The sequence below is a fragment of the Budorcas taxicolor genome, chromosome 8 (genome assembly GCF_023091745.1).
Source record: "Budorcas taxicolor isolate Tak-1 chromosome 8, Takin1.1, whole genome shotgun sequence".
In the NCBI taxonomy this organism is placed as follows: domain Eukaryota; kingdom Metazoa; phylum Chordata; class Mammalia; order Artiodactyla; family Bovidae; genus Budorcas; species Budorcas taxicolor.
This window is the reverse complement of record NC_068917.1, coordinates 65,323,396-65,339,045: the sequence shown is the minus strand read 5'-3', so window position 1 is coordinate 65,339,045 and position 15,650 is coordinate 65,323,396. Positions and strand designations below refer to the sequence as shown.

General features: G+C 50.2%; 1 protein-coding gene across 1 annotated transcript in view; it reads right to left on the bottom strand.

Moving 5' to 3' along the window:
- CCDC180 (coiled-coil domain containing 180) overlaps positions 1–15,650 on the bottom strand; it is a 55,439-nt gene that overhangs the window by 28,943 nt on the left and 10,846 nt on the right. Inside the window, exons 9-17 of the mRNA XM_052645308.1 lie at positions 14,801–14,920; positions 9,927–10,006; positions 7,618–7,706; positions 5,774–5,896; positions 4,492–4,665; positions 3,564–3,679; positions 2,385–2,511; positions 711–750; positions 128–582 (exon numbers count right to left, since the gene is read on the bottom strand). Coding sequence (XP_052501268.1) covers positions 128–582; positions 711–750; positions 2,385–2,511; positions 3,564–3,679; positions 4,492–4,665; positions 5,774–5,896; positions 7,618–7,706; positions 9,927–10,006; positions 14,801–14,920 — 1,324 coding nt within the window. The remainder of the gene's footprint in view (positions 1–127; positions 583–710; positions 751–2,384; positions 2,512–3,563; positions 3,680–4,491; positions 4,666–5,773; positions 5,897–7,617; positions 7,707–9,926; positions 10,007–14,800; positions 14,921–15,650) is intronic.

Here is a 15,650-nt window from a genome sequence, read left to right as displayed (position 1 = left end):
ATGTTTGTTATTCTTTAGACAGAGCCTAATGGAGACTGCGCCACTGGGGACCCTGGCTTGTGCTAGGGACACAGACAGTGAATACAGCACATTTTCCAAACCCAAGAGTGAGCCTTTGCTGGCCTACCTCATCCACAGACGAGCTCCTCCGCTCCTCCTCCTCCTCTTCCTCCTTTTCCTCCTCCTCCTCCTCCTCTTCCTCTTCCTCCTCCTCCTCCCTCTCCTCCTCCACCTTTTCCTTCTTCTCCTCCTCTTCTTCTTCGTGAGCCATCACACTGGCCTGGTTTGGGGGTGATCTCAAGGAGCTGTCTCTTTCAACCTGTATTTCTTCCAGTCCTGAAATCGATTCCTCCCTGGACTCCTCCGTCTCTTCACTCAGTACGGACTTCTGCGGGCTCAGGGCCACCTCTTGCGTGGTGGAGGACTCGACCTCTTGATCTTCTTCTTCTTCTATCTCTTCTGCTGGCTTGAGGGCACTCGTCCTCCTACTGTCGCTTTCGTCACCTCTGCGCGTGTTTGCTTTGGACTTTCGTTTTCCTCTCGGCCTTCTCATTCTCTTCTGGAATTGCTTTTCATGTGGTTCTGTTGATGATCAGCCCCAAAGCACAGGAAGAGACAGGTTGCCAGTGCAGCCTGATTGGGCCTCCCTAGCCCCCAGATATACAAGCGTGAAGTTGGGGAGACTCAGACTTGAATTGTAAAAATGTTACCTGGTTCCCTCCACTGGAAAACGACTTCTCCCTCCAAGTTCTACAAGGCAAAAACACAGACACTGAATATGCAGTGCTGCCTTCCTCATGTGCTACTTCTGAGGGCGTCTCTTTTCTTTAAGGAAAAGCCCCCTCCTCCCTGCCTTCTACATCTGATGCAGGCCCTGACCACTTATTTCACAGGGGTGAGCAGGGTGTTCCTGATCAGCTTTCCTTAATCCCAAGCACATTAGCAAAGTTTTTTTTTTTTTTATCATACAATGAAAATCACAGAATAAACCCTCTTTCTGACATTTTTTGTAGTGATCTGGAGCAAAGAACAAGAAAGTATATAGGGAGAGAGGCGTCCAAGGGGCAGGAATCTGCTGCACCCGTTGCTGGATGTAAACATACACAGCGATCATGATGTACATGACCTGGGAGTCCCCTCTTCACTCTACACATTCCCTGTTTCATTGGCTGTGGGTGAAGTTGTGGAAATAGTGTGTCACTGATAGCAGTGGACTGGAACTCTAGCTCACAAGCTGGGTGACCTTGGACAAGCCCGTGAAACCCTATGGACCCAGGTCCTTCCTGTGTTACTGTCAACACAGTGGCATCTCCATTTTAACCCAGGTAACCGGACTGATCTCAAAGCTCCACCTCTGGACAGCTTGAGCTTCACTTCAACCCAGGTGCCACACAATGCATTTACGAGCAACTGGGACAGGGACCTCTGCTAACAGGAGGCTTCTCTGAGGAGTTGGGAACCCCACATCTGTTGGAAACCCGAGCCCGGTTCAGCGTCCACCACAAGTACCTTCCGCCCTGGCCGTGCAAAACTCTGGGTGCATGTGTGCGAGAAGAGCCACCTCTGGGAGTCAGAGCAGGGCACTCCAGGTGTTCCTGCATTTACCGGGAAGCACTCGGTGTGTCTGAATTATGTGCAGGACACTGTGTTGAGGGCAATCAAAGCTGGATGAAAGACAGGAGGCCACACCTGCCTCACAGGAAACACCTTCCAGCAGGGTGCCCTTCACTCCTGCATCTGACAATAACCAACATACAAGCACATTCAGAGAGGAGAGGTGGCGGGGTAAAGAAGGGGACAGAAGGCCAGATTGGGTGGGTGGGGTCTTGTCACTGGTGGTGGCTGGAGGTCTGTGGGGGTTTGGGGTGTGTAGAGGCAGAGGAATCCCAGCAGAGGAGCAGGGTGAGGGCAGGGCAGGGGGCAGCGGCACATAAAGGAAGGGTGAGGAGTTCGCTGAAGCAGGAAGAGTCGGGCGGGAGTCAGATGTGGGGCCTCCACAGTCATCCAGGGACTGTGGGCTGGGTTTGGTTGGGGCCGCAGACTGGGTGCAGGCTTTCTGAGCAGGAGAATGGGTAGGTCAGAGCTGTACTTTAGGATGGTTATGCGGCATGGTGAGTTGGATGACTAGTACTCGGAGTCCTATAAAATCAGCCTTTTAATTATGATTCTATTCAAGACTTGAGGCCTGGATTCTGAGCCTTTGACCTCTTTGAGTCTAAGAAAAAGATAGTCTCTTCAGGAGATGCTTTTAGTTTCTCACTCCTTGATATCCTGGCATAGACTCTAACTTCGCCTGTGTTTTGAGGCAAATATGAACTAGAAGTCATCCTCTCCTCTTCGCTTCTCGGAGAGCAGCTGGGATTTTTAAATATCCCTTTCCATACCTGTTCAAAGATTTCACGAACACAGAAGTGTCGGCTGAGGTGGGAGCTGTAGGAGTTGAGTTCCTTCAGTATGATCACTGGGTACTCCATCACTTCCTTTGTCAGGAGGCCATGAAAAGCCTCATACCTGGAAGGAAGGGAGATGAAAGTACTGTCAGTGGGAGGGGCAGCTGGGTGTGAGGGACCCCAGCCAAAAGCCATGCCTCGGACCTCATGGAGGTAGGCTAGTACCTGGCCTTGAGTTCTGTGCAGAGCTGCTGTGGAGGTTTCCTTTTATACTAACAGTCCTTGGTTTGTTTTGCTATTTTTCTGATCATACAAAGAGTACATACTCTTTGTAGAACATTTAGAAAACACCTACAGAGAGAGTTCTTTGCATATGGTAACATAGGTTCCCACTTTCTGTCTACTGTCCTAACCCTGTCCTAGAACTTTACCTACCTCATCCCATCAAACACTCCAAAACCAAGGCCCCAGATTTCATCTGTCCCTGAGGTAAGAAGACCAAGGTTCAGGGGGTTATTTATTTGCCTTAAAATGTACTTCTGAATCTAAGTACTGCAATCAATTGGCAGTGCAATCCCATTTCTGTGAATAGCCCTTATAATATTAGTTGTACAAGGGCACAAAGATGCAAGATAGTTCACAGCGAACTGTCTTTAATATGGAGAAATTGGCACCAATCTTAAAAAGCTTATCAATTAGAGAATGGTTAAATCATTATGAAGCATCCATATTAATGAATGGATGGTCATTTAAAAATGAAACAAAGTTACAGAATGATTCTTATTTTAAAGACACTTTACATGTGTACATATACCAATATTTATAAATGTCTATGTCCACAAAATGGATGAACTGGGCAGAAATGAGGGGAATTTCCTATATGTTTGTACTGGTTAATTTTTTTTTCTTTAACAAAGCATGTTATGTTTTAAAATTTAAGCAGGGAGGACCCATGCTCTTGACTTTTAAACTACATGACCCAGAAACATCCCTCCACAAATTTTTCTGATCAAAATTCTCCTTGAAAACTTTTGTGTTGACCGAGGGCAGAGCTGCAAACACCACAATGTTCTCTAAAGCTGGAGGCAACCTTAGGCTAGGCTCCTAGGCAGCCAGCCTCTGACCTTAAATATGAATTCTAGGCCATCCTCTTCTAGAGTCTGGTCTGCCTACCTGCATTTCATATTCTTCAGAAAATCCTTGGCCTTTTCCAGGTGTGACTTCAGGTTATTCTCAAAGCTTTGCTGCCTCAGTTGGTCCAAGAGCTTGTCAAGATGAGCCTCCTGGGCCTGGCAGCCACACCAGGGATAGAAGCAGATGTGAGTCACTGGAGCACCAAGAAAGGATGTGACATGCAGAGACCCTGCCCCTGGAGATGAGGTCCAGGTGCCCCAGGCAGGCTTTTCTACATAAGAAGCACCATTCTTACTCTCACTGCTCTGGGCCTATGGGCTCTTCTCCCTGCCTGGCATGTTCTTCTCTATTTTAAATCCCTGATGACCCTACTTAGATAGGACTCCTCAGGGACATGTCCCTTATCCTCACCCTTCCTGGGCCGGCCCCCTCACACCTTCCAGAGACACTTACTCCTCACTCTCCTTCTCAGTGCTGTGCTTGATGTCAGATGCTGAGGGCGTCCCTTCCACCCCTAGACTATGTGAAGGCAGGTGGGTGGGGGCCAGCTCCTGTCCTAGGGGTCAGGATGACTGCCAGAGGGAGATGTTCCATGCCCCCAAGTCTGTCTCTCAGGCAAGCCCCATCACAGACATGTCTGGATCTGGGACTCACTGCACAGTCCAGACTTAATTCCAGCAGAACTTTACTGCCACCCAGCCCCATGACCAAGGTGAGCCTCACTTTCTCATCTGCTCAAGTTTTATAGCTTGAGGTTTTATGTTTGAGTCTAAGATACACTGGGGATTTATTTTTGCACAAAAATAAAGTATGGTATGAAATATGTATTGAATTTCTTTCTCTTTTCTTTTGCATCTGAATGCTAGCTGAATTCATGGGCCCCCAGGCAGAGCCATGGGCAGCTGACAATCTGGGTGTGGCCCTTCGCTCCTGTCCTGTTGGGGTTACCTGGATGCTGGGGCCACACCTGGTTCTCTCGCCTGTGCTTCTGCCGCTGCTGCTCCATCCTTTTCTCGAGCTCCATCTCCTGCATCAACAGCGCACTCTGATGTGTCTCCCATAGGTTCACGGCCTCCTGGAAGTAGCTGAAGAGGTCTGAGCTCTGCTGCTCTGTCTGCTTCGCCATGGTCTCGAAGGATTTCTGTGGTGGCAGAACCCAGAGGAGAGGCCTTTAAGTGTCAACCAGCCCCCGGGGGAAGGAGAAGGGCCCGTTGAGCGGGGCTCCCTCACCAGCCCGTGGAGGCCCAGATCTCCAGGGACTGGTGTCTGGACACCATCCCTCAAGGTTATCTTCACATCCGGCCTTCCCTTCTCTGGGACAGCATTTCTGGTCTGTCCACGGCCATACCCTCAGACTGGCTGACATGCAGTCCCATCTCTAGACCTGTATCCCTGTCCACTGAAGAGGGAGTTCGGGGCCTGGAAGGAGAAAGGCACCACTCTGGCATCAAGTGGGCCATGCCCATCTTGACCTGGGCATCTCTCCTTCCTTGGGGCTCCCTGACACAGCACTTGAGCCAAACACCAGAGCCTACTGTTCAAGTCTCACCTCTCCCTCTTTCATATGTGTCTCTTATACTCTCAGAGGGTCTGGGGTTGGCAAACTATGGCCCATGAGCTACATGTAGCCCTCTGCCTTTTTTGTTTAACCTTGGGAGCTAAGCACAGATTTTACATTTTTAAATGGCTGGGAAAAAAACAAAAACAACCTAAAGGAGATAATCAATCATGTAATAATTAGGTGAAATTCAGACTTCAGTGTCCAGAAATAAAGTTTTATTGAAAAATAGCCATACCCATTTATTTCTGTGTTGCCTAGGGCTGCTTCTATGTGATAAGAGTAGAGTGAGAATTTGTGTCAGAAACCTGACACCCCACAGGGCTTAAAATATTTACCACCTGGCCCTCTATAGGAAACATTTGCTGAATCCTGCTCTAGACTCTAGGCAGCTGTGACTCAGGCTAATTGCTCCTTGTGATCTCTAGCACCCAGACTTGGCAAGGGCCTGGGGAGGCACTCTGCCTGAGAGTGTTTGACTGGAGTCTGGGGGTGGCTGGGGAGCCAGGGGTGAGCCTGGAGCGCCTGGCGGTGCAGGGGAATTGCTCCAGAAGGGCTGGCCATGACAAGGCAGAGGCACTCACCAGTGACAAGAAAGTTGTAAGCCACTGGACTCCCACTCCTCTCACAGCCCAGCATCCCGGGCGACCCCCACCCTGCTCCCCAGCAGCACAGATCCCCAGTTACGCACGTCCAAGACCTCCAGCTCCTCCTCCACCTTGCTCTGGAGACATCCCACCATCTGGAAGAAGGACGGGCTCACCAGGCTCTCTGCCTCCTCCTCAGTGAAGGCCTTCCAGTCCAGCAGCTGCTTCTGGAGGGGGACGAGGCAGAGCCCGGCTTAGGCTGATGGGGGCTTCACCTCAGGACTGGTCCTGCCCCAAGACCAACCTCTCACCCATCTCCACGAACCTTAGCAAAAACCCCCACAGTGGCCCAGTCAGGCCAGCTTCATCTGCCCTCTGTGTCCAGGTGCTGAGTGCTGCCCCTGGTCACTGACTCCACCAAAGGTGTTCTCATTAGCCCCTTTTGGCAGATAAGGAAACTAAAGCTTGGGGAGAAGTGAAGGGACTTGCTGGAGGGCACACACCTGGCACGTGGTGGGCCTGGGATCTGAACTCTCCTACTTCCGACCGTACAGGCATAAACTGCCATCCTACACATCCTCAGCATTGCTGTAAGCCAGACACGGCTCTCATTTCCTGTCTGGAGTTATGCCAACTGGAAAGCCAGTTCTCTATATTAATAAAGACTTGATTTATGCACAAAACCTAGAATAAATCAACCTCCCCCAATTATTATAAAACATGAAATGTGTCTCCAGTTGTACACGTCCAATGCTGCTGCCCAGGAACATCAGGCACCCTCTGTCAGGCTCAAAGTGCTCCTAGGGTACGTGGTGACCTTAGCACTCACACCCTGCATGTGCCCAGCAGAGGGCCGTGAGCAGGGGCACAAGGAACTGACACTAGGGCCACAGGGCCGTGGAGCCCCAGGGGCAGGGGTGAGTGAGGAGGTGAGTGCTGGGGGCGTGGTCTTGGGGAGGCTCTCTAGAGCACAAGGCTTCCCTCCAGGCTTTACTCCTAAGGTCTGATGTCCCTAAAGGGCTGACTAGGAGGCATGTGATGGCCCCTAAGGCCCCAGAGCAAGCAGGCAGAGCCCTGTGGGCTGGGACACCCCCTGGATTTGCAAACTGGTCTTCTCATCTTCAGATGGGGCCAGCGACACCCACTCTGTAGGACCTTGCAGGATCTGATGAGAGTGGTGCAAGAGAGTGGCACAGCCCCCAGGGACCACAGCTCTACATGGTGCAGTGCACTGGAAAGCCCTCTGCTCCCCTGAACTCTGTTCAGAGTCCTGATGGCAGAGCCAAAGCTTGACAGACACACGTGCGAGGGGTGGGGCAGCAGGAGTGTCTTGGGACCTACAGGCAGGACCGTCATGGCCTGGGGACTCCTACAGCCACAGCCGGCATGTTGGACCACCTTCAAAATGATTAGGTGTGGGGGATTTTCATCTAAACAGTCTTACAAAGGAGGCAGGCAAGGGGCCTTTTGATATAATATGTCCTCATACCTCAGGAAACCAGGCCTTGTCATTGAAGGGGGTTGTGGGAGGTCTCACTGTCACACTCTAACAGAGGCGGGTGGCTGAAGAACAGAGGCTGACGGGTAGAGAGTAAAGTTGGGTGTGATAGCAGTGGCAACGCTGTTTATAAAAGGGAACTGGCGGAATAACTCCCATGACATAACCTCTGCTGAATAAATAAAGTCAAGTGATACAGAGGGTAAAGTGAAGGGTGAGGTGATCAGAGTGCTAAATTTTGTCTGTAGGGTCAAGGAAGGCTCCCTGGAGGCGGTCAGGTTGGGGGCCACGGAGGGGTAAGTGGGAACAGCTGGGAAGGGGGGAGTCCAGGCTGAGGGAGCAGCTTCAGAATGTCCAGACAGCAATGCGGAGGGAAAGCGGGGGCTGCAGGGTGGAGAGGGGCAGGGCCGGGAGGGCCGGGAGGGCTGGGAGGACCGGAGGGACACCCACCCTGCACTTCTGCACTTGGGCTAGGCACTCCTGCCAGATCCTCTCGTACTGCAGGCGAATCCGCGTCATGCAGTCCATGTGGTAGGTGTCTCCATGGGTAGGAAAAAAAACACATCAGCAGCTCTTCCAGAAGAGGCAAGGTCGGGAGGAGGGGTTGCCCATCTCTCAGGAAGCGGCTTCTCCCCAGCAAAGCGCCTCCAGAGCGGGGATCATTTACATCAGGGGGTGCTGTCTCCCTCACCTCAATGTCCTCAATACCCCAAGATAAGGACCTCAAACGAGGAACCACTTTTTTCTGTTCTGATCCTGACCCCTGACTCAGTTTCAAGGCTGATGAAACTCTTTCGGGGTAGTTGTACTGAGTGACAAAACAGTAACCAGGTACAAATTGAGAGCATTTACAGATCATGTCTGGGATGAATCCCTTAAGAAGTGACTGAACCAGCAGAACATTTGGAATGTGACTGACTGATCTTTCTCCTCTTCTTCCTCCCTACTGTTTCTGGTTTATAGTCACCTCAGTGTGACTCTTGGTTTCCAAGGTAAGGAACTGAGGTTTAGTGTTCCTGTCACTTCCAGAAACTGAAAGATGACCCAGAGATGGTGTGGTGGCTGTTCCTTGACAAGGGCTGGGGAGGAGGGAGCTTAGGGGGCAGTGAGGATGCTGGGGAGGGTGGATGTGCAGTGGAACTGGTGACGAGAGGCTGTAAAGCTGGTTTCTGCCATCTCCAGGGCCACCGCCTAGGCCAGCACGTCCCCACCCCTCCTAGGAAGTCACTGTGATGAAGCCCCCCTCTCCAGGGTTTCTGTGCTTCTGTTCCTGTTCCCCTCTGATCTGCCCCCAGTCAACCTTATCACTCCCAGCTCAGAACCTTCCGCTGGGTTCCCACTGCCTTCAGGATGAAGTTCAGCCTCCCACACGCAGCCATGTGGCCAGCACAGCCTGGCCCTTTGGCCTCTTCTCTTTTTCCCCAAAGGTCCCAGCTCTGTCTGGCCTCTCAGCCTCCCCACATACTAGTCTTCTGCCTTGGAAAGCTACCCTGACCCCTGGACGTGTCTAACTCGTATTCGCCTTGCAGGTTTCAACTAGATGGTCACTTCCACGGCAAGGTCTCACATAACCCTCAACCAGCCTATGTCTCAAATCCAAATTAAAGTAGCTGGTCTTCTGTTCACTCCCTGCTGTAATATCCTGCGTGGTCTGGACTGGAGGCACCCGAGAGAGATCCACTCCGCTGGTTACCAGGACCCAGCAACTTGCTTACTCCTAGGTGGTGCCCAGTGAATGGCAGCCATTGCTATTATTTAGGGTCTCAGGGCTCTTACCTTTGGTGTTATAATACAATTATAATATCTTTAGGATTATAAGCCTGAGAGTCTTGGGAGCAGTGGTGGGTACTACTAACCAAAGCAGTCGGGTCAAGTTCAGCTGTGACATTTCCTTAGCTGTGTGACCCTGAGCAGGATGCTTCACCTCTCTGTGCCTCTGAATCTTTCTCCATCATAGGGGGCAATGACACCACTGACTTCACTGGGTTATCTCAAAGGAGATGAAAGTATTATATATATTCTACAGTAAGACTTGGAAAACTCTGCTAGATAGTAAATATTTCCAGCTTGGAGAGCCGTACAGTCTCTGCCACAACCACTCATTTCTGCTGTTACAGAGCAGAAGCAGCCAGAGACAGCATGGAAAATAGAGCAGAGCTGTGATCCAGTGAAACTTATTTACTGATGATGGGCTGGAGTTTGAGGACCCTGGTTATAGAGAATTTCTAAATATTACCATTTATTCTTGAGCACCTAATAAGCCAGGCACTGAACTACGACTGGACCACAGGACTGTATGTGTTTCTTATGTTAACCTCACAAGGCAGGTATCTTTATTACTGAGATCCCTACTTTATGGAAGAGGAATGTGAGACTGAGAGAGGCCATGACTTCCCCAAGGTCACACAGCAGGGGCAGCGCACCTCACACACGCAGGATCTGGCCTTGGAGTCACCCCTCTAGCTCATGCTGTGGTCAGGGGTCAGAGCATGGGGCTGCCATGGCTGTGGGCTGGGCAGGGATGTGAGAGGTGGTGGGAGGAGGGGGACTTAAGGTCTTGGGATCCGATATGAACCCCCAGAGCTTACTCTTCCCTCCACTCCCCCACCCATCTTCCCCAGGAGTGACTTGCCACCTATTTCTGAGTTTGTAATAGACCCTGACATAAACAATTGGCTGACAGACTGAAATGGCTCCAAAGCTACTGCTTGAACAGAGCTCTGGAGAGACCCGAGTGGGATCCCACAAACCTCACTCACCGAGGTGCTTGTTCAACGAGTTGAGAGAAGAATGCCATTCCATCAGCTGAGCTTTGCTGTAATTGGGGGGCAGGAGGTCGCTGGGGAAGGAAGGTGTGACACGTAAGCCATGCTTGAGTAAAACACTCAGTGAGCAAGACTGGTAGCATCTTCAAGGAACAATGGTCCAGGGGAGTGTCTACACAGATGCTGAAGAAACACGTGACTTGTTGGGGATTTTCTGGTGCCGAACACATGTCATGAAAAGGTCTATTAAAACCAGTGAGCCTGTTACTTAGAAAATAAAACTGAATTTCCCTAATGGGGAAAAAAATGGTTTATATCACACAACCCAGGAATCCACTTCAAGGAACCCAATCAGAGACAATATAAAACATATACAAAGTTTATACATTAAGACAGTTGCTTAACAGTTCTGTTTATAAACACTCAAAAAATAAAAAACAACATTCATATCCAACAAAAGGGAATTTCTTAAATAAAATACATGAATTCTTTACTGTAGTCACTAAAAAGAATGTGGTGGATTGAAAAATTGTCAATATTGTTAGGCCTCCCACTGGTAGGTCGAGTTTATTTCCCCATTCCAGGTTCTGGGCTTGGCCATGCGATTTGCTTTGGCCAATGAGACACCAGTAAATATGTCTCAGCAGAGGCTTGAGACTTCTGCTTGCCCTCTCTTGTTGCAGGGAGCTCTTTCCCCAGCACCAGCACCACCACCATGCCTACAAGCCTGGATTAGCCTCCTGGAGGGCGAGAGAGCAAGTGGAGAGAGGCCCCAGCTGTCCCACCCAAGGCTCCAGACACAGAAGCAAGGCCATCCTGGACCATCTAGCCCCAGCCAAGGGAAACTGCCCAGCTGGCTCACAGAATCATGAGAAGCAAAAACTGATTGTTGCTTTAAGTCACTAAGTTTCAGGTGGTGTTTAGTGGTGTGAAAAAAATGAAGATGACATATTATTTATTGTCCACATTAGGATATTTTGACAGTGAAAGGGGGATGCTAAGAACAATTATGCCAAGACAAGACATGTAGTCCAAGATGGTCTTGGGCAGCCTACTTATAGTGGGATAGTAAAGAGCAAAAAACGAAGATCATGGCATCTGGTCCCATCACTCCATGGCAAATAGATGGGGAAACAATGGAAACAGTGACAGACTTTATTTTCCTGGGCTCCAAAATCACTGCAGATGGTAACTGCAGCCATGAAATTAAAAGACACTTGCTCCTTGGAAGAAAAGCTATGACAAACCTAGGCAGTGTATTAAAAATCAGAGACATTACTTTGCCAACAAAGGTTCATCTAGTCAAAGCTATGGTTTTTCTAGTAGTCATGTATGGATGTGAGAACTGGACCATAAAGAAAGCTGAGCACCGAAGAACTGATGCTTTTGAACTGTGGTGTTGGAAGACTCTTGAGAGTCCCTTGGACTGCAAGGAGATCAAACCAGTCCATCCTAAAGGAATCAGTCCTGAATATTCACTGGAAGGAGTGATGCTGAAGTTGAAGCTCCAATACTTTCGCCACCTGATGTAAAGAGCTGACTCGTTGGAAAAGACCCTGATGCTTGGAAAGATTGAAGGCAGGAGGAGAAGGGGATGACAGAGGATAAGATGGTTGGATGGCATCACCAACTCAATGGACATGAGTTTGGGTGAACTCCAGGAGGTGGTGATGGACAGGGAAGCCTGGAGTGCTGCAGTCCATGGGGCTGCAAAGAGTCAGACATGACTGAGTGACTGACCTGAACTGAAAGAGCAAAAGGGAAAATACAAGAGTGTGCAGGGCATGATCTCAAGTCTAAACATTGTACTAAATGCAATGTGGTGTCCTAGATTGGGTCTTGGAACAGAAAAAGGACATTAATGGAAAAATTGGTGAAATTCAAAACAGTGTGTTGTATAGGTAATGAAAAATGCATCTAAGTTAATTTTAGTGTTAACAAGCATCCAGAGGCAGGGTAAGATGACAATACTAGGGAAACTGGATTAGGAATATAGAAGAATTCTGTGTGTTATCTTTGTAACTTTTCTATAAATCTAACATTACTCCAAAATGAAATTTTCATTTAAAAAAATTATATGCATATGTATTTATTGGGTCCAAGAAAATCCATGGAAATTCTCCTGGGAGAGACCCTGGGAATCTTAATAATTAACTCCCAACCCTTCTGCCATCACTACCCACAAGCCTACAGAGGGCCTGGCATGAGCCAGAACAAAGGTTCTTACCGGGTGTCTGGGACTCTGGGGTTTCCAGAGGAAGGCCTGTAGCCATGGGTTGGGATGGGATGTGGGGCCTGCTTGAGGTCCCACGTGAGGCAGTTAGTTCCCTGGACAGCTCCTCAGGCTTGATTAGAAGGCTCCCTAGCTACTGATAGGCGAAGGAGAAATAAGTGGGGTCTACACGGTGTGCTTTGTGGGAGCTGTCCAGACCTGCTTGCACAAACACCACAAACCCAAACCTTCGCTTGACACTCACTGGATTTCTGAGATCAAGGTTTTGCAACTTAACCTTTAAGTTGTATGTGTTTGCAATGCTTTCAGATACTGGAATTATGTCCTGACTTCATCTTTTTATATATCCCCACTGCTGAGTCCTATGTCCTATAAATGTGCTCTTGCTTCTGATATCTTAGAACTGCTCACGACTTCCTCCAAGCCAGGTCATATCACACACCCAGCTCCACACGCTGCCTGAAGACACTGCCACTATACAGTATGTCCCAGCTGTGGCCAGAAGCATCAAAGGAGGCGTTTTTCTCCATGTGCTTGGCCCCAGCTTTCCACTCCACTTGGGCAGCAGCCAGCTCCACATTCACAGCCTGTATGAAGGATGTGCTGGGGCAGAAAAGACATCAGCCTAGAACTCTTTCTGTATTTGGTTTGCAAAGTCTAAGTGCTTAGGGGAATCGAGAGCATTGGTGAGGAGCAGGCATTTGAGGGACTGGGCAGAGAGCCCTGGGGAGGAAGAGGATGCTGTGGGCCAGCACTCTCTCTTCACCCATAGAAAGCGGCTTGGGAAGGGGTGGACAGGGCAGGGTGGCGGGTGCCTGGCAGTGCCAGCAGGTGGGTCCTGCTTCCTGGTGGCACTGCTGGAGCAACTACAACACCCAGGCCTCTGGAAGAAATGGCTGCCTGGATGGGAGAACTCAGGGGCTCAGAGAAGTCTCCTCAAGATTCCTGCGTCCAGCTGTGTGGAGGCAGCAGCAGTTGCCCAGTAGCATGTGTGATGCTTTTGAAGTGTGGTGTTGAAGAAGACTTTTGAGAGTCCCTTGAACTGCAAGGAGATCAAACCAGTCAGTCCTAAAGGAAATCAACCCTGAAAATTCATTGGAAGGACTGATGCTGAAGTTGAAGCTCCAACACTTTGGCCACCTGATGTGAAGAAAAAGACCCTGATGCTGGGAAAGACTGAAGGCAGGAGGAGAAGGGGGTGACAGAGGATAAGATGGTTGGATGGCATCACTGATTCAATGGACGTGAGTTTGAGCAAACTCCAGGTGATAATGAAGGACAGGGAAGCCTGGCGTGCTACAGTCCATGGGGTCACAAAGAATCAGACACAACTGAGTGACTGAACAACAATGTGTGTGGACCAAACACTGACGACCAGACTCCCCAGGCTTGGCTCTGGGCGGGATTCCCTGGCTTTCTGTTGATGGGCAAGATCCCCAAGAAAGACTAAGTTTTGCCCAGCTTTATGAACAGGGACTCAATGTCAGAAATAAGTGAAGTCATGCGTGTGTGTGCTAAGTTGCTTCAGTCATGTCCAACTCTTTGCAACCCCATGGACTATAGCCTGCCAGCTTCCTGTCCATGGGATTCTCCAGGGAAGAATATTGGAATGTGTTACCACACCCTCTTCCAGGGGATCTTCCTGACCAATGAATCAAACCTGTGTTTCTTATGTCTCCTGCATTGGCAGGAGGGTTCTTTACCACTAGCGTCACCTGGGGAAGCCCAAGTGGAGTCATAGAAAACAACAAAAGCACTTTTCCTTGTGTTGAGATTTTTATCCACCTTGTGAATTTCATGCTTGCATGAAGATGTGGCTGCACCTGGGCATCTCCTGCCCATCCTGGTGGAGTATCTCTGGCTCGAGTTGTGTAGGGTCCTAACAGTCATTAACATCCTAGGAGAACTTGGGCTCTGTGGTGAGGTGATGGGAAGAACCTGTATCCCAGAGTGACCGGGATGAAAGGGACCAATGAGGTGCATGGCTCCCAGCACGTGAAATGTCTCTGCCTCGCAGGACCATGTAGGCTCCATCCTGCTGCTGAGGGTGGACGCTGCAGACTCCCAGGGCTGTGGGCTTCCAGGATCTAGAACATTCAGCATGCCCCACCATGCAGCTTATTATCATGGGATCAGAGCTGGTGAACACAGGTCTAAGCAAAGCAGAGGGTGTCCACATCCTCTCACAGGGCCCTTGTCTGATGACAGCAGCCTCCTTACCAACCTCTGGGCCTTCAGCTTCACATCCCTCCATCCATGCTCCAAACTGCAGAGCTGATGGAACCACTCCATTCCTCACTGCCCTCAGGAAAAAGTCCACCCCCTGACCTGGCTCCCCTCTAACTCCCCTACTCTCCTCTGACCTCACCCCTCACCACTGACTCCTTCCAAGCTCTTTGGCACAGTCACACTAAACTTCTTTCTGTAGCAAATGTGTCGCGTTCCCTGTCGCTACTGGGGCTGGGACACCCCAGAACGTGGACCCAGGTGACTAGCCCAGGGCCAGAGAACTGGGAGATGGCCTGGTCTGGAGGACAACACCTCAAGAGCAAAGTCAACAGTAAGGACTCTGCCTGCCTCCCCCATGGATCCCCAAAGGTGCTCCTCCCCAGAGGGCCCTCCCCTCCTGCTGTACCAGATGGTGCACAGATGGTCCAGTCGCTTTTGCTGCAGGATGCTCTGGTTCTTCATCATGGTCTCAAGCTCTTTCTTCACAGCTGGAGGAGTCTGGATCCTCTCACTGGCCATGAACTCACTGGGTGTCCAGACACATTGGACCATGGACAGGAGAGGAGGGGCAGGGTGGGTGGGAGAAAAGGCATGAGACTCACAGTAAGAACATTCTGCACCCTGACACCACTCCCAACCCCTTCCCCACATCCAGGCCTCAGGGACACAGGAAAGGAGGGAAGAACGGAGGGGTCGGCAGGCACAGCTCAGGTGTGGGTCCTGACTGCTGCCTCCAGCTCTGTGACCTTGGACAAGTCACCTTCCCTGAAACTTGGTTTCCTCTTCTGTCAAGGTAATGACAATACCTTCCTCAAGTGGTACTTGTGAGGACTCTGCCAGATAATGTGAGCAAAACCATTAGCACCATGCCTCACTCCTGGGAAATGCCCAGTAAATGTCACCTCTTCCCATCACTGTCCATGATGGTTACTGATGTCTGAACCTCCCAGATCCAAGCCCAGGCCTGGACCAGGTACTTTCCATAGAGCATCTTGTTGATCATCACTGAAACCCTGTCACCAGTCCATCATGGTATCTGCAGACAAAGCCTGCAAATGTTTAAGCCCTTGACCAAGGTCACAGAGAAAGTACAGGGGCAGTCAGAGCTCGGAACACTTCTCCATCCAGCCTAGAGTCAGACTCCGGTGGTCTCTGTTTAGAAATGCGGGTGGACAGCGGGCCTCCCACCACCATACCTACAGCACAGACAGACACTCTCTGGTGACCTTAGACATCTTGGTTCCAAGTGTCCCTTT